General features: G+C 39.5%; 2 protein-coding genes across 3 annotated transcripts in view; both read right to left on the reverse strand.

Annotated features, from left to right (window-relative positions):
* Positions 1–13,680, reverse strand: part of CENPE (centromere protein E) — a 35,153-nt gene extending 21,473 nt beyond the window's left edge. For both annotated transcript variants that reach the window (XM_082051619.1, XM_082051618.1), the window contains exons 1-17: positions 13,537–13,680; positions 13,194–13,285; positions 12,272–12,361; positions 12,074–12,192; positions 10,932–11,051; positions 10,073–10,154; positions 9,807–9,874; positions 9,657–9,728; positions 8,523–8,574; positions 7,640–7,727; positions 7,321–7,447; positions 6,522–6,641; positions 5,204–5,362; positions 3,951–4,095; positions 2,583–2,674; positions 2,227–2,283; positions 1,980–2,147 (exon numbers count right to left, since the gene is read on the reverse strand). In XM_082051619.1, coding sequence (XP_081907745.1) covers positions 1,980–2,147; positions 2,227–2,283; positions 2,583–2,674; positions 3,951–4,095; positions 5,204–5,362; positions 6,522–6,641; positions 7,321–7,447; positions 7,640–7,727; positions 8,523–8,574; positions 9,657–9,728; positions 9,807–9,874; positions 10,073–10,154; positions 10,932–11,051; positions 12,074–12,192; positions 12,272–12,361; positions 13,194–13,285; positions 13,537–13,592 — 1,707 coding nt within the window. In that variant the 5' untranslated portion in view covers positions 13,593–13,680. The remainder of the gene's footprint in view (positions 1–1,979; positions 2,148–2,226; positions 2,284–2,582; positions 2,675–3,950; positions 4,096–5,203; positions 5,363–6,521; positions 6,642–7,320; positions 7,448–7,639; positions 7,728–8,522; positions 8,575–9,656; positions 9,729–9,806; positions 9,875–10,072; positions 10,155–10,931; positions 11,052–12,073; positions 12,193–12,271; positions 12,362–13,193; positions 13,286–13,536) is intronic.
* A 574-nt stretch (positions 13,681–14,254) lies between these two features.
* LOC309439074 (radial spoke head protein 6 homolog A-like) lies at positions 14,255–21,139 on the reverse strand (the record flags this gene model as incomplete). Its single annotated transcript, XM_082051202.1, is given in 8 exon segments — positions 14,255–14,498; positions 15,149–15,266; positions 16,081–16,225; positions 17,168–17,920; positions 19,561–19,792; positions 20,290–20,749; positions 20,752–20,776; positions 21,086–21,139. Coding segments are annotated over 8 exon segments (2,031 nt in total).
* Positions 21,140–21,573: the final 434 nt, after the last annotated feature.

The following is a 21,573-nucleotide window of genomic DNA, read 5'->3' on the forward strand; positions in this document are numbered from 1 at the left end:
CAAGCCATATATACACACGCATATCTATTTAAACAGCTGCAAAGCGAGTCGCTATATATTCTTTCAAATGGATAGATGAGGTGCAAAGCTCTGTTTTAGCTTCCCAGTAATTAGAAAGGATTCAAGTACAATTTAATCTGCCACAACTTGAGAAGCAAAAGCAAAACCATCAAAGCAATTAATGCAGAAATCATACAGATATGACACTTCAAATTCTAGTCGTGTTAAGCAGCTTTTTGTGACAGTGGAGATATTTATGATTAAATCTATTCATTACCAAGAATGACACAGTGCCAAAATTGAGCTCAAGGAAGCCATGAACACGTTCAGTGTCAGCCTCAAAGGAGGCACAAGTAGAAGACTCAATAGAAAAGCACTTCTAAAATGGAAGAACTCTTTTTCTTTTGGTCTTTTTCAGAAAAAAGCTTTACAAGAAGCATTTGTCCACAAGTACTTCTGTCTAGTCACAAGTGTAGGTAAGGAGAAAAGCTTTAAAACAAGCTTTAAAACAAGCACTGTCCTGTGAGTATTTATATATATCAGGAGTATAGCAAGAAAAAAACCTCCATTTGTAATCTTAAAATTAGACGATGGCTGTAGAAGATCTAGTACAATACTACTCTCAGAAGTCATTTAATGTCATTATTCAGAAGAATAGAATTTACCTGTATATATATCTGTGGTGATTTATATTGATGGATTTAAACTAATGTATTTAGTGAATTATCTGAACCTTCAGCATTGCTGTAACTAATCTGCAACATGGTTATTAACAGATCCTTACATTTTATGGACTGTCTTCAGATACATATCTGAAAACACGAACCATTCAAAAAGCAATTATTGTAATGAAAACTACTTTAGAACATTTCACCTGTTATTAGACACACAAAAGCTTTGCAGTGAAAACTGAGGCTTTGTTAAATGTTGGCTGTTAAGGAAGACAGCACAATTAGTCCAGCATACAAAAGGTCTTCTAAAACCAATCTTAAATACAAGCTAAATTATAACCTATTATGGATCCATTTTGTTTAAGATCCATAAATCTTTGTAGGAAACACAAAAGAAATGAGAGGTGATCTAGTTAAATTGTAACCTAAAACAGCAACGCAAAAGGATGTAACTTCAGCTTCAACATTAGTGTCGTGGTCAGAGGACATTAAACAGACCAGTGCGTACCAGTAATGTACAGAGAAGGTATAACAAATAGAATAATCCAATCATGTCTCAATACCTCGTTTGTTTTAGATCTTTTTTGTTACTTATCCACAGTCTAGTGCTTTTAGGTTACAGAATCAGAGCATAAAATGTTTGGACAAACAAGATAGGTCTCCACTAATGGCACAAGTAGGTGAAGAGAACCAAAAGTCAGTATCTCCTCTATCATAATTATTCAGCAGGTAGATTTACCTTTTCTGACTTCCTGGCACAAAATAAGTTTCAATTTTCCACAGACATTACTATTCACACTACTACTTTTAAATATTTTATTACCGAGTTAAATAATGTAAGTTAAAACCCACATAGTTCAATGGATTACAAAAAGCCAAGGCTATCTTAGATTGTAAACCAAGATGTTTTGCACAATATGTGAAATATGGTTTAGCAACCATACTTTAACTTCCAAACAGTTTTAAAAATTATTTACACAGCAAAACAACTTTCTTCTGCACAAGTCTAGAATGAAATTCAGATCACGCATATATAAAATATATGAATGCATATATATATATATACACACACACGCACGCAAATATATGCTTAAACAGATTTCATTATGTGACTTTCCAAAAACTTAAGTCTGATTTTACACTCTGAGTAAATCCAGTTTATATCCTGGGATCTTTCATTCTGTTGCTGAAAGTAGCTTTAACACCATCTGTCTGTGAATCAGCATCCAAGGACACGCACAGCGAATAAACTATAGAAAACAAGCAGGGAGAGTTCTTATCCCTTGTATTTATTTCAATGCACCTCACCTCATGATCTTTTTGTGTTTGTTTTTCCAGTGCTTCAAATTCATCCACTTCCATTTTTTCTTTCAGTTTCTCCTTCAGTTCGTTTATTTCTAACTTTAGCTGCTCATTTTCCAATACCAGGTCATTAAAGTTAGCTTGCAGGATGTTGACCTCATTTACAGCAATATCCTGAAGAGCAGCACAAGAAACTTTAGAAGTTGTTGTTGGAATGTCAGTCTTATTTCTAGAAAATACAGAACAGACTTACCTTTTCTAGCACTAGCGCTTCACAGAGTTGCACGGATTCTTCAAAATCTCTCTGAGTCTAGAAAAATAATTGCTCTTCGTTAATTGATCTACAAGATCAAGGAGGTTTAGTATTACATTAGTTGTTGCTTGTCTTGTTCAAATACCAAAGCTTGCTAGATCGTTCACCACAAAACCATTAGAATTATAGAACCATCCCACAACTTCAGACATGAGGAGAAGAGACTTTCAAGGCAGTTATAATATTTCTTCAGATATATAGGAGAACATTGGTGTTCTACAGAAGCATAAAGCTGTATGAGAAGTAGGTAATGTATATGCACTGTATTAAACAAGCAAAACAGATTATGATGTTACCCAATTCACTTTAGGTCCGTCAGTCCATTCCACCTCTGAAATTTGATCAGGAAGCAGACACTGGTTGTCACATTCAGAAGTCTCTAATGTAGCTGAAAAGAAAGACATATTAAAAATAGAGTAGCAGTACATTTTAAACCGGACATCAAGAATTATTTTCTTACTGAAGAATTTTGTCACATTGGCAGCAATCATTCAATGGCAAAGATGTAGCACACTGAGTACCACTCCTGAACCTCATGATTTTCTCTTATGAAAGCAAACAACACTGAAGGCCAGTCCTTATACCTTATCACAAGTTAATTAATATTAAACCAAATCCACAATATACTTACAGACTAGGAAAAGCATTTAAGTGTGTGAAGTAAAGAACAATTCAACAGTATCCTGAAATATTTAAAGAAAAAAGCACACACACCCACTCCATACAGAAGAAAATCCCAACAATCCAAACAGAAGCAAAAAAGCTGGACAGAAGGACAGGAAATAAGGCTGTAAGAAGATGAAACTCAGTAACAATACTGTCCAATTTTTCTTGTCTTTGGTTCAACTATCTTTGTCTTTCACTCCTCTAATAAGTCTTTGAATTTCTCTGTATCTCAATCCAATGTTTGAGTAATGACTTCTCTACTCTCCTTTAATATTTTGGAATTTCACATACCCCTTTGTCCCCTCCCCTTCTTTCTGGAGGGAGAACACAGTTTGGATGGATAGTCTGTGTTAAAGAATAACTTGGGCTACTTTTACCAAAAAAATAGGGGGTTGAGGTATGCTGCATGCAGAAGTATTTATAGACCCTGCCTTTTACCTCACTACTCCTACCTTTGCTTTTAACACATTAAAAACTCAATATCCAGAACAGGAAAAGAAAATAAGTAATTTCCTTGTAAAGCATGTACAGAGACTTTTTTTTGTGTGTGTGTGTGTGTGTGTGTGTTTTTTTTATTTGTGCTACCAGACACATGACTTATTCCCTTTGGGAAACTAAGTAATGCTTGAAAAGCTACCCAACAGCAATTTGCTCCACATTATTTCACCTGGGATAGTAAGACTTATGCTCCTACTTTTTAAATGACATGAACATTATTTCCAGCACAAGAAATACCAGTATTGTTGTGCTAAAACCACTTCTCTTCCAAGCAGCATTCTTTGCTGGCACATAAATGTAATTTCCTTATGGGTGCAAGTAACTCTTTCAAAACTGGGTTCACAGAACATAAGTTGAATAGTATTATGCCAAATAAACGTAGCATTTGTATTGTTAGCAAATTAATTTGCTTTTTTACTTAGATTTATTAAAAACGGATTTTTTCTAATTTTTAAGTTGCCATGCAGAGTTTCCTTATTTTTTTTCCTGAAGATACTTACAATCCTCCATTTCTGGTAGTGACGACAGAGACATTTTCTTCTTTTTTGCTTCAGTCAGCATTTTTTTTCCAAAGTCTTCAAAATAGCTCTGATTCACCTGGTTTATTTTACCAGGAGCCCATGTAACTCTTCTTCTTTTCTTGGCCTTTAAAAAACAAATTCACAGAAGAAAATGATACAACCAAAGCACAAAATAGAGAGCAGATGTTGCATTAATCTAGTTCTTCAACATTAACGACAACTATCTAGACAGTGCTTTGCAGTTTCTTTAAAATTAAACTACGGCATACAGTTTGAAAGCTGAAGTCTCTGCAGTCCGTTCACTACAAGGCAACATCGAATTGATACTCAGAAGTTATTTTTAAAGAGGTAACTTTTCAAATAAGAAAAAATATGTGAAAATTGTTTCAATTGATTGTTGTCAATATAATTCCGTATTTAATTCTACCTTTTGCTAAGTATTTCAGTGTGTTGGTTTCGAAAAAATTGAGTCCGTTTTCGTCACGCAGCCAGAATATTTTCTTCGTGGCTAGTACAGTCTTTTGTCTTGGCATTTAGTATGAAAATGATGTGATAACACTGCTTTTCCCTTGGGATAGAGTTAATGGTTTGTTTTCAGCAGCTAGACTGTGTTTTGGAATTGGTATGAAAAGAATGTAAGAAGTCACTGATATTTTGGCTGTTGCCAAGGAGACCAAGGACTTTTTCAGCTTCCCAGTTGCAGATGTTCATAGCAGCTGGGAAGGGGGAGAGTGGAACAGCACCTAGACTGACATCCAGGTTGATCAATTAAATATTCCCTACCATTAACATCATGTTCTGTATAGAGCTGGAGCTGTTTTTTCTGGCTATTTAGTTCCATTTGGAGCTCCCTGGGAGTTCTGTTGGAATTTGACCTTCTGCCGTTTTGTGGATTTTTGGCCTTTTCCCTTTTTTACCTGCTGGGATTGGCTCTTCAAGACTGGAGTGCTCTCTGTTCTGGGACTGGTTGATCAGCACAACCAGAGTTCGTGATCAATTGCACCGAGTATCGCTTATATATTATTATTTTAACTATGTTACGACTTTTTTTGTTGTCTTATTAAACTGTTCTTATCTCAACACACAAGTTTCTCCCTTCCCTTCCGATTCTGTCCCCCATCCCACCTGGGGATGAGGGAGGGTGAGTGTGCAGCTCCCATGGTCCTAGTTGCGGGCTGGGTTTAAACCACAACATTCAGAGTTAACACGTAAGTTCTAGAACAGGTGCTTACTTTAGCCATCTCTTTTGAGGAAAAGGAGGCAGAAGTCACCAGCATCTCAGTTAAGTTTCGTATCCTGTCTTCCTGTACTTTTTGAAGAGAATTTTTTTCTTCCAACAGCTGGGACAATTGGTCTTTTTCCATTGCGTGAATTTGAGTCTTTGAGGACACCTTCCAAAAAAAGAATATTAATCAAACTAATATTTAAGAGCACAAACTACTACTACAGACGATACACAATTACTAATATTTAAAAACAACTACACACATATATTCTTTAAACTCTGGAAGCTCTTTCTTTAAATCTTTGACAATGAAACTGACAATTTAGTGCACAATTTACCTGTAGACTTAGTATATAAAGGGGTCCAAAATCCCAAAACCAATAGCACCTCGGATTTTTCTAGGGATTAAAAAAAAGGGGGCACTCTTTCAAGCACAACATAGTTTAAGATGACCTTCCCATGGTGCCACAAGACTGAAGCTCTTTGAGAACTGATTCAATTGTCAAATAACAACAAGCTACTCTAGTGCATGTGGGGTCTCAAAATCTGAAGTACTGAACATTTATTGTGTTGTAAAGCAACTGGATGACAGTAGCTAGTTTTTTGACAGCTTTATCGTAGGCTTACAATACTTTAGAGTAATTCGAAGTTCACATGGGATTTTCTAACAAACTCCACTGTCCTTAATTCACCAAAAGGTTATGTTCAGAATTGTGATTTTTTTATAATCTGTGCTCTAAACAAGACTTAATAGATTGCTCCTCAACTCTGTAGATTTTTGGAGGAAGATGAACACGTGAGACACACTGTTTGGTGAGAAGTTACTATTGTTAATTTTCTAAATGTATCTTCTACCTATACTTGATATAAGTATTGCTACTGATCTTATGCAGTTGCAAATTCTTGCAACTCAAACTGAAGATAAACATCAGGAAGAGGAAAAAATATGACTTACATTGGAATCTTTAATTGCAATATAAGAAGTTATTGAATGTCAGTTAATTATTCCTTCTGATCTGCAGCAATATTGAAGTGTGCTAGAAAGTATGACCAATTTCTGTTTCTTAGATACATTAGCTTACAGAAGAAGGCAATTCAGTCAGTTGATCTCATTCAGTGTCAGCTTTCACACAATTATGTTGATTATCACTTCTTCTAAACTTCACATCACTTTTTCAATTTCTATTATCTCAACAGAAATTACAGATATCACTTTAAACAGTTTACCTGCCCCTCCAGTTTTAACTGGTTTGGGTTTAAAATGGAGTGTTTCCAATAGCTATCAGTACTAAGGATAGATTAACTTCAGCAAGGTTATTACATACTTCCTCCAGCTGCTTTTTCAGATCCAGAATTTCTTTGCGGTATCTCTTCAGGAGGGCATCGTCATCAAGTACTTCATTGACTTTCGGAGTATTCTTCATTCTTTTGGCTGTATTGGCAAACTGGAAGAATATACTCTCATGGGCAATAGTTAGAGAACAAATGTATGAAGAGACTTATTCTGTCTCATATTTCCCAGAATTAAAGGGACAGTTTATCAGAAAAAGAGGAACATATAACTAAGGAGGCAAATATTTACATTTGCTTATTTTTCACATATTTTAAGATTTAAAGAGTTACGTTTTCTTTGCTTTATCTTAGTACCTAAAAAGTGAAACCTACTTTTAAGCAAAGATATATCAAGTTATTTTTTATTTAACAAAAGGCCAAGAGAACACCAAAAAGGAACACAACTCTACCTAAAGAATACAGTTCATGAATAGTTCAATTATGCTCCTTTCCTATAGGACCTGTCTATCATCTTGTGTTAGCGAAGACTTGTAGCTCTAACTGCGTTTGGAAAAGGCAAATAAGAAAACAGAGGTTATCTACTGCCTGCAGGTTGAGAGAAGGAGCTTTGTTCCACCTGCCAGAAAGCTCTAGTCAGACCACCTAGTACAAGATGAAAACCGGGAAGAGATGCTCCGTACCAAACAAATATTTCAAGTTCGAAGTCCTCAGAGCACCTTTAGAAGATTCTAGTGACTAAAGATCCAGCAGATTACATTTTCCACCCCTCCAACGTGTCTACAATGAAGTCTTGAGTCAGAATAATGTTTGAAAATAGGTGAGAAGTTTTACCTGAAGAGTACTGAGCGTTTCGTCAAAAGAAACAGGAGTAACTGTACAAATAATAACTGTCTTCGCATTTCCTCCAAGGGAGTTCTGCAGAATTCGAGTCAGCTTGCTGTCTCTGTAATTTATGAAGCTGATGAAAAAGAGGGAAGAAAAAGAAGATGTAGTATTTCTGAATAAAAAAAAAGTAGTAAATATATTTGCTAGAGGTAATAAGTTATTTGAAGTAGTTACTTACATAAAATAGGATTATATAAAAGGGATTTTAATTTCTTAGTTTATTAGTGGCTTCTCTTAAAACACATATACTAACACAAGTGCTTACCCAGAAGGATCATCACAAAGTTTTTTGATAACCTGACCCAGAATGAACAAGCTCCGATTTATATTGCAGCCTTCTTTCAGTCGAATACCTAGATATCACACAGTAATTATTATTTTTTTTTTAATTTAAAACACCATTAAGATACATTTTCAACCTGTCAAGCTTTTGTGCTACGTTTTGCTCAGAGGGATTATCCAAGATCTAAACCTCTGGTACCACAATGTACTATGACTCAAATCTGCAACCAGCATACAATTATTTATAATAGCTGAAGTGTTTCAAAATAAGATAGTAATCACAAATAAACATTAATAACTGTTACATAACAAGTAGCTAGGGCCATAAGAACTAGAATTTTGTTTCCAGTTTTGATTTTGCAAATTCCTTTATTTATACGTGTATATAAGGCTAGTTTGGTACACCTACAAGGAATAACTAACTCAAAAGTTGTAAAAGAGTATATTAATTTGTGTTCCTCTCATATCACTTTTTTAATGATAAAGACATTTTTGTGCAGCATCATGTTGTCATTGTTAACAATCAAGTTTCCTCTTGGCAAAAGAGTGAGCCATCTATTCACTCTTCAACTTTACGCATGAGCTCCTACAAGCTTCTAATTTCTTTACTACAAGTGAATCTTTACTGATTCATCTCTATCTTATTAGTTCAGTATAGGACTGTTGCTGGACCTGCTATTCTAGAAAATCTATATCACTACCCAATTGTTTGCACTTTACAGCATTTTCAGTATTTTCCTGCCCTACCAAGGGGGAGATTATTATAACCAATAAGTAATACAACAGCACATCGATCAAATAATTTCCTTTCTATCATAGTCTCCCGCAAATGTTAATTAACAGAAGTGGTCATCAGGAGCACTCACCTTCAGATCCTGTTTGACTAGCTCTTTCACTGCCTGCCAGATCTACCAAGTTCTGCAAATTCAATAAATATGTCACAGGTTAGTTCTGAGCCAGTTTAGTTTTGCCTGAGCAAGCAGCCCTCATTTTGATTGGTTTATGTTTCAGAAGGGTAAAATCCTGTACTAACTCCACTAGGCAGCAAGATACCAAAGAGGCCAAAAAAACCCACCCTGTTGGTAGAGGTTACTATAAAGTCAGCTGGAATAGAAAAAAAGATGGGGGTGGTATGATAAGAGTAGATCCCATAAGCCATGGTGAGAAAAAAAAAAAAAGTGGGCAGTACTTGGCTCAGCTCCTGCACAAGTAGTGTTTACATTCAGATCCCAGCTTTTTCACAGAAGCCAGAACAGAAAGCTCTTTCCACAACACATGATTAACTTCATGCTATTCCAAATTCTGAAGAAGAGTGCTCATGAAGATTGTAGCAAGCTCAAATGCTTTCCTATTGATTTCCCTCCTCCAGCTGATTCGTATTGTTTTCTGAGAATGAAGGGAAGGCTAACCAGAGAAAGCTTCAGAAACCAAAAAGCTTCCCTAGAGATCAGCAGTGTATTCTCCTCACCACAGGATATTTCATATACTAGTAACAGAGATACTAAGTGGAGTTACTTTTGAGAAAATTAGTCTTCTGGCCATTGCGGCTGTAAGGTCACATGTTATTTTAACAACAGCTAAATCTGAGGGTCAAAGAAGCTTTAAGGTTACCCACTGTACAAGTTATTTCACAGGGCTTCTCAGTGGTCAGGAACAATTGTAGGGGAAGTTGTTTCTAACAAAATGCAAGAGCACTCTCACAACAGCCCCTGAGGCTCCTGGAAAAGGCATAACACTGCAACCCAGCACAAATTGTCTAGGAGCTATTCTCATGTTAGAACACCCTTTGGTGGGAAGACACCCTCTGGATGACATCCCAGGAATCTCCCTCTGTACAGATGATCAGAAACACAATTTCTGCTTAAGAAATGCCTGATGGAAATTCACAACAAAGCATGCTTGTAATGTCATTATAAAGTAACCTTCTTCTCTCTAACAAGTGGTAACACTAAATTCTCCACTTAAATGCCCATTTAATAACTTCCTGGAGTACAGCTTACCAGGTGGGATACCATCACTGCTCCATCACAGTTTGTATTTGCGGGGTCACTTCGTTCTCTGCTTTCAATGATCTAGAAGAAGAGGGTGCAATAAAGTGTTTGCCACTTCAAAAATAATAAAAACCCTCCTAATAGTGAAATATTTTTTACCATTCTGAAGATAGTGTGAGAACGGCTGCTGTGTTCATTCATTTTTGTTTCTCCATAATGGCGATTTTCTGTCAACAAGCAATATTAGAATACTTTTGCTTATATTCATATAAACTGGAGATAACAGACAATAAGCACCATTTTAAAACTATCTGAAAACCAGCGATTTCAGAATAAAATCTCAAAGAGATACCTCATGATTCTAGATATATCCGATTCAATAATGCTCTTCTAAGATATCAGCTGACATTGGCTAAACAACTTACTTTCTCCTTTTCTGATCCATTCCATGACTTGTTCTGGGGCAACCACCACCTCTTCAATCAGATCTTCTACATACGTATTCCTCTTCAGAACAAAAGCAGTAATAAATATTACTGAACTCCAAAACTCACTTCAATACATTAAGTTAACATTACCAGCAATTATTATGGTATTTATTCTACTTTGCTCCCTTCTTAAAAGGAAGTAAAATCAGTTGAATGTCTTTTACTCTGAACACAAGAAACAGGGAAGTTTAGACTTATCAGAACTGTAGCCTAAAGGCACAAGAATCAAACAGAGATCTAGGAAGTTTCCTAAAAATAAAACTGGTAAGAGAAATACCCTTTTGGCCATTTTGAGGGAATCCAGGAGTATATATCTCAGTAAATGTTTGAAGGCCATAATCATACATCTGATAAGTCTCCCTTCTTCCCAAGTTCCAAAAGCATTGATCATGTAGGGCATTGAAATAAAATAAAAAAATATTTGCTACAAAACTTAACATAAAGAAACTGAAGATGGCATTAATATATTTATTTTCCCTACTGATCTTATTGAATAGTTCTAGTCTGATGGTTCTTCTATGGTTACAGTGGAAGAAAAGTTTATCTACTTTGTAGACGATATGAAGATGGTGTTAAAGTAATTCTCTATATCTGTTGGAGATTTCTAATACATTGAGATAGAGGAACAGCAAGCCCAGCTTCACTATTGTTATTCTACCACATCAAGTGTCCTGCTAATTCTGAGCATAACAATTACACAATTTGACACAGAAAAGTTTTCAACTAGATGCCTCCGAAGACCAACTCCTTTGACTCCAGGCAGATACACTACTTACACTACACAACATCCACTTACATTAACATCCTCACGAATTCCCAGAGGCTTCTTTTTCCTGATATCACAAAGCAAATCTGTAATGGTTTCATTGTAGATTTCCATGTAAGAAACTCTTAGCAAGAATTCTCTATCCGGAATCTAACATTCAAAGTGAAAGAAAAAAAGAAAACAAATCAACAGACTAATCAATGAACACCTTTTAATGCAAGGATTGTGAACCCAAAGGTATGTTTGGTTATCATTCCACAGATGTCTTTCCCCCCATCCTCTTTTGCACTTTAGCATCCACCAATACAGAACCATTTTTCTTCTCTCCCACCTCTTTCCAGCTGCATAATGGTATATCACTTTTAGTAGGTGATAAATGAAGATAACTTCCCTACAGAAGCATGACAACAGTCTTCCAACTTAAATGCCTTTTCCATATCTAATTTCCTCCTGCTTAGGCTCTTTCCTCTGTCCCAGTCTCTGCTTGCTCACAGTTACTGTGCTGCTTTCCTGCTAGAGACTCCCAGGGTGAGGAAAGGCTGCGCAACAGATTCCAGGGCTACTGCACCACGGAAAGTTTTCTTGGCTTTAGTTACTATTATAGACCCCCTGAGACACTCTGCGCTTCCTTAAAGGAGCATTGACCATGTCACATAACTGATGACTATTACATGAAATCCTGAAGGTAGAAGCAAGTGCTCTGCAGATGACATTTTGAAAAAACTTACACCTTCGCCTTACTTCCTATTAGCATTGAGCAATTACCCTATGATTCTTTTGAAAGCCTGAAATAATTTTGTATCATATTCTTCCCACTAAGAGAGTCTTTAATGAAGTTAATTTTAAATTGGCAGAGTAAAGAACACAAAGGTTCACATTACCTTGTCTATCCAATTAACGAGTAAGCATCTGTTTATACTTGTAATCAAGGTTTAGTATATTTGAAAATTTAACAAACCCCCTCAGTTTTGTTCTGATTTGATTCCAACTAATAGAGTCATCTTCTTTTAAAACCACTCACCTTTGCAAGACCAGCAAAGCAACTGCAACATATGGTCCAAAATAAATTAATTTCCTTCATAAAGTTCCTTGATACTAAAATTATTTTTTTCTCTAACGATCACAAATATTTCTTGCTCTTTCAGTCACCTCAATTTAATGGAATTGCTTACCTCGCAAATAAGTTTGAAAACATGTTGAATTGCCTTAGGAATAATGCCCGGAGAATATTCATTTCCCATCATTGTGTATGTCTTCCCGGAAGCAGTCTGTCCATATGCAAAGATTGTGCCTAGAAAGATGGTTAAATTTTACTAATTACTTAGGGAAATACGTTACAAACAGGATGTAAACACTGTTTTAAAACTTACCATTATAGCCTTGCACAGCTGACTGTATAATTGGAACAGCTACACTTTCATACAACTGCTGAGTGTTGTCACTTGAGTGAAATATACGATCTTAAAGAAAAATTAAAACAAAGCACGTAAATACATCATATTACAAGACAAAAAACATGCTGTCATCTTACTATTGCTGACTTCAAATACAATAAATGGGCATCAGATTGGTTGTAGTATAGTTCAAACATAAAATGTAATTGTGATACTGCTAAGCCAGGCTTTTTTTTTCAAAATAGTATTAGGCCCAGAACCAAGAAAGATACAATGAACAGACAAGTAAAAATAAAACCTAAGAATGATGGACACAGTTAAATAGGCATCCCATGTAGTCCTAAACCCAGTTATCTAGGAGGATTTTAAGCCTGACAGGACAGGCTACTGTTGAACTCCTAGGCTGAATGGAGCATGCTCTTATTGGAACAGTAATTTGGAAAAACCTTTGTAGAGGCTACATTCATAATAACAAGTAGAGTGGATCAGTAGGAAGAGACTCAAAGTGAGGCAGATACTTATGAGGGTCTGACGTCCACACCAGGCACTTCTCAGTCTTCAGTTCCCCCTTCTAATGCTCTGGACTATTCCTGGTCTAGTTCATTTATAGCTGGAATTCATATGAAAACAATCCAGCTCCTGTGTTCCAAAACCACTCTCCAGCATGAACCAGCATAGAGAAAGCAACGTCCTCCAGGAAGCTGACTTAAAGCACGTTCAGTGACTAAAACTGGAACCCTGTGCGCCTCAATCACACTCCTTTAAACTTACTGAGTTGGGAAAAAAGTCCAGGGACATGGCAAAAAGGCAAGGCCATTGATATTAGCAACGTTCAAGAAATACAGTAATGGAGGTTCATGTAAGTATCACAATAAAATAATCATTTTCATAGTCTTACCATAACTGAATACTTTTGTGCCATTGACTTCGGAAATGGTATTATTTTCACTTTTCCAGTAGAACGCCACTTTATCACCCAGGGCATTTTCTCTGCAAGAAGAGACGCTCTAAGTTCATAAGGTGAGGACTGCGCTCCTGTGGCCGGGCCCACCCCGCGGGCACCTCTCTCTCCCCCAGGCCCCGCCAGACCCGGCTCTCTCCTTCCTCCCGGGGACCGACGCCGCCGCCTCCCCCGCTTCCAAGGGCGGTAGCGGCGCTCCCGGGGGCCCAACAACACCCAGGGAAGCCAAGGGAGCCCACGGCCGAGCCCGCGGCCACCCCCGCCGCCGGCAGAGCCTCACCGGGCGATGAGCGGCCGCACACGCACACAGACCGTCACAGCCCCCTCGTCCGCCATCCCGCGGCCGCTGGGCACCAAGTGGCCGCCTGTTCCTTTCTCGCCCGCACACAGATGAGAGACCCACAGTCCCAACCGCCACCACAGTTTGAACTTCTCCCCAGACTGCCTCCTATTGGCCCGCGCGGGGTAGACGCCTCGGCGGAGCGTACCACTAGCCAAAAGCTGGCGGGGGTGCAGGGAAGGCGTGGCGAGAGACGGATGGCTGAGCAGCCCCAGAGCTCTCTCGCCAAACACCCCCGTCTGTCGAGAGGCCGGCGATGGTGCGGGCCAGGGCTGCGCCCTGAGAGTGGCGGGCGGCAGCGGCCCCTAGCGGAGCGCGGCGGGCGGCAGCACCGGGACGGCGCCCTCGACCCGACACTGGGTAAAGCTGATTTAAACGGTACGCTGCCACACGGAAAAGTGACCGTGTTACGGTACTGAGTTTGGGCTTTTTTAGGTAAAACTTACATAGGTATTGAAGTGCAGGCTGCCCGCAAGTGTGCTGGGGGTGGGGGGGGGGGCGCGGAGGGAGGGGAAGGCGGCTGTAAGAGCCCCCAGAAACAAAAAAAGAAGACATACTCGAGTTGCATTTCTTTAAAGACCAACTCATTAAGGACTAATTTATGAAAATACTATTGATGTTTGAAATTTTAAAATAAAAATATGTTTCCCCCCGTATTTTAATCATCATCCTCTTCTTCATCATCCTCAGCAGCTTCTTCCTCCTCCTCCTCTTCCTCGCTTTCAGCCAAGGCCTTTTCCTGCGCAGCCTTGAAAGCCTGTTCCTCCTCCACAGTGGGGTCTGTCGTCTCGGTGATCTCGGGCCCGCTGGGGTATTCTGTCTGCACCGGCGGAGGCAGCGCGGGACTGTGGCTCTCCGGGCTGTATTTGTGACCCCAGCCAAAGTAGATGTTATCGAAATTCCTGAGAAAGAAAAGTAAAAGACGACACACTCTCCCCCCACCAAACATCAGTGGAGATAGCATCATGCCTCCTTTCTCTGCCATATAAAAGGTCACTGTAGTGCAGATATCCTATAACAGAAGTATTTAAAATATGGCACCTGTTTTTAAATGCTGTAACTGTTTATTCATACATCTTCTACTTAAAAATCTCCTAACGCTAAAATGAATATATTATGTCTCTGCGCTATATTGCCATAGAAGTCCAACTTCACATTGGTCCATTTTGGTTCCCCACTCCAGTGCCCATTTAAAAGCACATAGAATGACTGTACTGGAAACAAATGAACATTAGAACCACAGAATGTAGCTATTTTTGTAAAAAATACCACAGACTCAAGAATATAGGTTTTAAATCAAGGACTGTACTCAACTATTAACTGGACATTTACATCCATTAGCTTTATACTGGCCTTTCCAATGATTATTCATTTTCAGTCTTAAACACATATTTACTGTTGCTGTGCACATTGCAGTGCCCTTCTCCATCAGTCTCTGGAATAGTTAGAATTCAGTCTATGAATTAATAATAAAGCAACTTTGCCTTCATTAGACAGGTATCTGTGTTAGCATAGGTGTTCTGTGTTGTAACCATGTCAACTAGATACTCACCTGCCAGATGCAAAGGCGTATGCTCCGGGCCATCGGTTAGACTGCAGGATTGCAGCAGCGTGGTGTGGGATCAGATTTGTAGAAGGCTGAGCTGTCCAAGCAGGGATGTTTTGAATTCCTGGAGGCAGCCAAACACACACAATCTATGAATAAATTGATTTATGAGCCTCTACAAAATATTTAAGACCGAGCTACAAGACTTTCACAGAATTAAAGCGATGTTAGAAGAGCCAGAAGTCAGAACCAATAAATGTAGGTGCTGTATTCGAACAGGTGGTTTGGATGGATGGGTAGGTAGCACAGGAATGTTAATAGAGCCATGTACAGAGAAGATCAAGCTCCTGAAATTCAGTTGCACTCACCACTGTTTCTTTTGTCAAGGACTGTTTATCACTTATGGATAAATTACATAGTTATATTTGACCTTGGGCAAAGAATGGAGAGCATGAAAATAATTTACCGTTGATGTAAGCTAATATTCAGGTTCACATATTCCCATGATTTGCTGCAGTAATATGCTACAGAATCAAAATTCTTATTTATATATTTATGCATTTGTGTAAGTAAATATATTTATTTATTTACATGTGCACACACTTTTTTTTTTGTCTAAAAAGATGATGGAAAAATATCTGAATGTATTTCATGTAGTCAGCTGTCTTGAACTTGTAGTAGCCTGACAAGTCTGAGGTATCTTTTCCCTTTATTCTGAACAAGATTGTTAACTAGTAAACCCAGTTATTTAAGTTTTAATGTCAATACCATCAACCATTTTATTTTTGATCAATTTTGTAAAAGAATCTGCTTACCCACAGAGGCAAACCCTATTGGTCCATAAAGCATCTGAGTCCTATAACTTAAACCATTTGCTACCTAAATGCCAACATTCCTAGTGGCTCTCTATCGAAAACTTCACATTTCATGAAGAATACCTTCATCTTCAGACAGTGGAGTGAGAAGAGGAGGTCCTACTTCTTGCTGTAGTTCCTCTGGCTCCTCTGCTTTCTCCTCATCTTCATCTTCCTCATCTTCTTCTTCCTCTGATTTTTGAATAGGATTAAGCCAAACACAGCGACCCTATAATTGACATGGAAAAATAATAAATACATGTAACAATCACTGAAAGAATGCAAACCAGTTAAAAGAATTGGCTCAGGCACACACACAGTTATGGCAGGGGGAGAAAAGAAACGTATACACTCTGCCCCATCCTTTTAAAGTCTGCCTTATTATTTAGCTGTCAGTCAGAGGAACATAACAAAATGTTCCTGAGATTCTAATGCATAGCAATTTTATTTTTACAACTATTGTTTTTCTGGTCATAATTTTAAATTCTTGTTTCCTATCATTTCCTGTTATTTTACACTAGCATTCTTGAATTAGTAGACTGGCCAGCAAGTGATCCAGCAATGATTATCGAATCAGTAATACCTCTTTCCAGTGCTAACTTGAGATCACAAATATTTTATGCTACAATTTTATTTACAATATTTTGGTTTTAAGCTTTTCATTTGCATGTTACATGGAAGAAGGTAAGCAAAAAACACTAAACCAGAAGAAAACATCAAATAAGTTCCATTTAGCATACAATCATAAGCTATCTATATTTTAGCATTCTACCCAGGAAAAGAGAATTTAAAACATTTTTGTTAAGTAAGGACTTCAAAAGAGAAAACCTAATGTAAAAGATTACCAGAAATTATTGTTATCTATCAAAGCCTAACTCCATACTGTTATCTAAAGTTCTTGAGAACACACCACTGAAAAAAGTACTAAACCTCAAAGGTTCCTAAATATATATATATACACACACACATATGCTATATGTAAATATGTGCAACATATATATTATATACTACATCAAATATATTTTCTGTAGAAAAATATTACAGTACAATACTATTTCTGGTGAATAGTTCACATGTGCAGGTGAGGGGTGTCATTTACGTTCTGAAACCCACTGAGTACAATGGTGTGAACGGGAGCTGAGGTCCATGTGAGCTGTACCCCAGAACATACCTGCATGAGAATGCTCTGGACATGGTGTACCCATGAGGAGAGAGAATACACCATTTCAGCCAGAGGAAGAGGCTGGAAATCGGGGTTTTCTTCATATGCATCTCTTCCTCCCTCCTCGTCTTCGTCTCCTTCTTCCTCTGCAAACTGGTAAAATCCAAAGGGGGAGATCTGGGTTCCTGCTGAGATCCGAGCTATCTGTGCACGCAGGTAATTGGCCTCATTTCCGGGGAAAGGAGGAAAGCTCACAACAGGAGCATCCAGCCTCCCGGTGAAGAACTTCTTGATTTTTCTGGCACAGACAATCTGGGCTGGTGTCACTGGAGGCAACTTCACCCAGGGTTTGCCTGGCTCATTACAGACAAAGTAGATAAATTTGTTAGCCCCAGTCCCATTTTCTTCTTTTGGGATGACAGGTGGGGGCTTATAGGTAGACTTTGGTGGCTCATCTTTTTCTTTCTCCTCATCTTCATCTTCTTCTTCAAGCTCACCCATCCCTTGCTCTCCTTCCTCAGTACCTTCCTCCTCTTCTGCTTCCTCCTCCTCTTCCCCATCACGGTACTGTACTTCAGCTATAATATAGTTCATCTCCAAGCCCAAAATTTTGCCCCAAAAGCGACAGGTCTGGATTGGGTGAACAGTAATAAGATTTTTAAGGGCGAGGAATATGTGATAGGATTCATCTTTGCTCAAGCCAATTCCAGCCTGTTCAAAATAAAAGGCTGTTTCCATCACATTAGGTAGAGGGGTCTCTCCCTGGGGAAGAAGATCTGGAGTTAGAACTGAGGAATAGTATAATGATCTATTTGAAAAATTAAACGTTTTATCTACTGAATGTTACACTTCACTTTCCTGTAGTGCCACTCATTCTCTCAAAGTGTTTTGCAGTTATTAATTCCCTACATCTTCCACTATAATTTAGAAAAATTTAAAAATGCCATTTGAAGGGTAAAGAAGAGAACACAGATGAACTGCAGCTTTTAGAACAAAGGATTTCAAAATTCAAACTCCTAATTACTTCAAAATAAGGAAAGTCAGAATTCTTGCACAGGATTCACAAAGGACTTCAGTGCTAGGTCTCATCAGCTTTGTAACAGGCCATGATGCCCCCAGTGACACTGTGTTTCCTTGAGTTTGTGGAAGATGAATTTGGGGAAGATATAATACATATTTTATATATTTAGATAGCAGACAACAAATATTTCTCTGGAGTGAATGTTGTTCTTTTGAACACCTTGGCATAAGGCTTCCTGCCTTTTTTAAAAAGACTGGCCCCGGCTCTTACTGAAGTCCATCATAAGACTCCGGCTGGCTTCTGTGGAAGCAGAGCTAGGCCAATAATTAAGATTTCACGAGGTATTTCCATTCACTTGATCACCCTTCTCTCATTTCATGGGAGCTGGTGGTTATATCATACAAAGGTATTAGAAGCTGTACGCAGCAGGGTAGAGAATTTGGAAGAAATAGTGCTAGTTTTATATGGAATTTCTTTTGCCCTTCCAAATTTCTTATATCAAAACAAGATAGATGGGAGTATGAAAAATTCAAAATTCCTTTCTGAAATATCCTACCTTGTTCTATTTATATAATTGTATACTGTTACTGTAAAATAAGCAATAGGCTATGGAAAAGATTAAATAGTATCTCTTCTATTGTTAGTATTTGTATTCTGCAAAGGCAATTAATTTGAATGTATACTGGTAACTTAATATATAAATCAAAATCTTGTTGATTGGTTTCCCTTGGTTATTTTAAGAATTCTCTTAATTTTTCATTGTGTAAAAATGCTTCCACATATAAGCAACTCAATACTGAAAAAGCCCCTGTTGTAAGAAGTGTTGTTTCAATTTTAGTACTTCTTCAATATAACCATATATTTTTTTTCAGTTGCAGAAGGACAGACTGGAACCACAGTTGGAGCCAGGAGGATCACAAAATTCTCCATTCTCTGTTTTACAGTAGCAGCTGTGCACAATATTCTCAAACTATGTCCAGAAGTATTGTCACTTTAGGTAAAGAAATATCACTTTTAGATAAAGCAAATAAATTTGGATGCAATATTCCATGCTGAACTGACATATGGGAGATATTGTAAAGTTTTCTTTCTGTTTGTCATGTCTAGAACATCTGTGATTTTAAAGGCTTAGGGTTTTAAACTTACTATAGGAAAGAATTCTAATTAATCAAATAGGTTTTCTTCTTCACCACTAGACATGTGACCAACCCAGGTATGAAGAGGGTACACAGTACTGTGGCTACAATTACTTTCACGATTGTGAGAAGCAATAATACAAAGCGGACCACAAGTTACTCCCTTTCTCCTTTTCCTTGCCACCATTCTCCCACCCATTCCTTGGTATATATGAAGTCTATTTTTCTCTGATAATATAACTTACTATATCTTCTTCAAGTTCTTCAGCTCCTTCTCCATTTGCCCTGAGGAACAAAGCTTTACGCTTTTCTGCAGCTTCAAATGTTGGAAGAATCTCATGTTCATCTCGAAGAGTGTCCATTTTTTTCTGAAACTGAGCCCATTTCACATCCTTGCTGATATTCTCAATTATGTCTACTGCATTTGTGGGCCGTTCATCCAGGATCTTTGTTAACATATTAGCAAGATGATCATATCTGTCATATAAATGTAAATATTATTAGCCTACTAGACTAAAGTCTTACAATATTATGTTTTTAATATCTAAAGTAGAAGCTAATCACCTTGAGCTTTGGAAAATCATTGGAATAGTTACATGAAAGGTGATCATGGAGCACTATGGGCAATTAGAATTGAAACTGGCCTGATTATAACGTACTTAGGAGTAGTCTCATCTTCAATTTTTGGTGCTTCACCTGCCTCAGGAACTGAAGCTGAATTTAAACTTGCTCTTAATCAAATTAATTTCCCTTTGAACTCTATAAATTCCATTAGGAATTTTGATTCTGAAAGATGATGGACACACACAAGTGTCATATAGCAATGAACTATTGTATTTACAACATATTTTCCCATTCCATACATACCTCCCTGGTATCCCTCCCTTTCTTAACATATCCCTTTGCCTTTTTACCAGCACTGCTTTTCTCTCCACTCATTACCTCTTTCAATTGTGTCCCTTTTTCACACTTACAAGTTCAGGCCAGATACTGTGCTGCTCTCCAGTAAATAGGCTTTTGCATTTTCAATTGCCAACTTTTGGGAATTGAGATCGGGCATCTGATCATCGTACGGACTGTATCCTGGCTGATAGAGACCATAACCTGGCTCATGTGGCTGATAGGGGCCATGCCCACGTTCATAGGCTTGATAGGGATCTTGCGTTTGGTAAGAGTCTAATCCTGCTGCGTGCGACTCATCCATGCTTTGCTGTCCTCTGCCTGATAAGAGTCTTGTCCCAGTGTATATGTTTATTTCTGACACCTGCAGGTTGCAAGAGGCTTGTTCTGCTGCCCGTGTGTGACAGAGGTGTTGAATTTGGGTCTGTGATTGATACGGCGCACGGGTCTGATCGACGCTTCCTCTTCGGTCTTGTTCTTGGAAGGGGTCTTGGTCCGGCGCAGGTGGCTGATAGATGCTCTTCCTCAGGCCTATGCCTGACCAGCCCCTTGCCTCACCCCCTGCTATTCACACAGGCTCGTCCCGGTTCCGACAGCTGCGGCCGAGCAGGGTCTCTTCAGGCTCCGAGCCCCCAAAAGGGCGCAGCGTACGGCTGCGTCCGGGCCGGCAGTGCTCCCCGAGGCCCCGCTCCTGCCCTTCCTGTGGGTGAGACGGCGTGGGGTGTGGATCCGTGGGGTGCGGGCCAGGCCGGGGACACCGAGCCTCCCCTCACGGCCGCCGGCGTCGCTCGTCGCGCAGCAACGGCCGCGGGGCGGAGCGTCGCCGCGGTGAACCCGCCGCCGTTGTTAGGGACGCCCGGCGGGCGGTGCCGGAAGGGGCGGGTGCGCCGCGGGTTTTCTGTGGGGACTCGGCACTATGGTCATTTTCACTCCGTGTCTGCGGAGGGGCAGCCGCTTATTCTGGCAGCCGCGGCTCTAGGGGCAGCGCGAGGCGGCTGCAACTGTTGGCGGAGCCGCGCGCGCCAGGGCCGGCGGTTGAAACCGTTGGAAGCGCCGCGCGCGCCAGGGCCGGCGGTTGAAACCGTTGGAAGCGCCGCGCGCACGGGGCAGCCGTTAGCGCTCCCGCTCCTGCTCCCGCTCCGCCGGGCTGTCTCCCGCTGCTGCCCGGCGGGTGTGCGCTTGTCCCGGGCTGCTGCTCCGGAGTGTCTCCCGCTGCTACCCGGCGGGTGTGGGGTTTATCCCGGGCTGCTGCCCCGGGGTGTCCCGCTCGCGGCTCCGCCCGCTGAGGAGCAGCAGCCGGCTGGGAGAGCGACCCGATTGCTGAGGGGAGCGCCGGCCCGGTCAGCCGTCTCCTCAGC

The sequence above is a fragment of the Streptopelia decaocto genome, assembly GCF_964273445.1.
Source record: "Streptopelia decaocto genome assembly, chromosome: 4".
In the NCBI taxonomy this organism is placed as follows: domain Eukaryota; kingdom Metazoa; phylum Chordata; class Aves; order Columbiformes; family Columbidae; genus Streptopelia; species Streptopelia decaocto.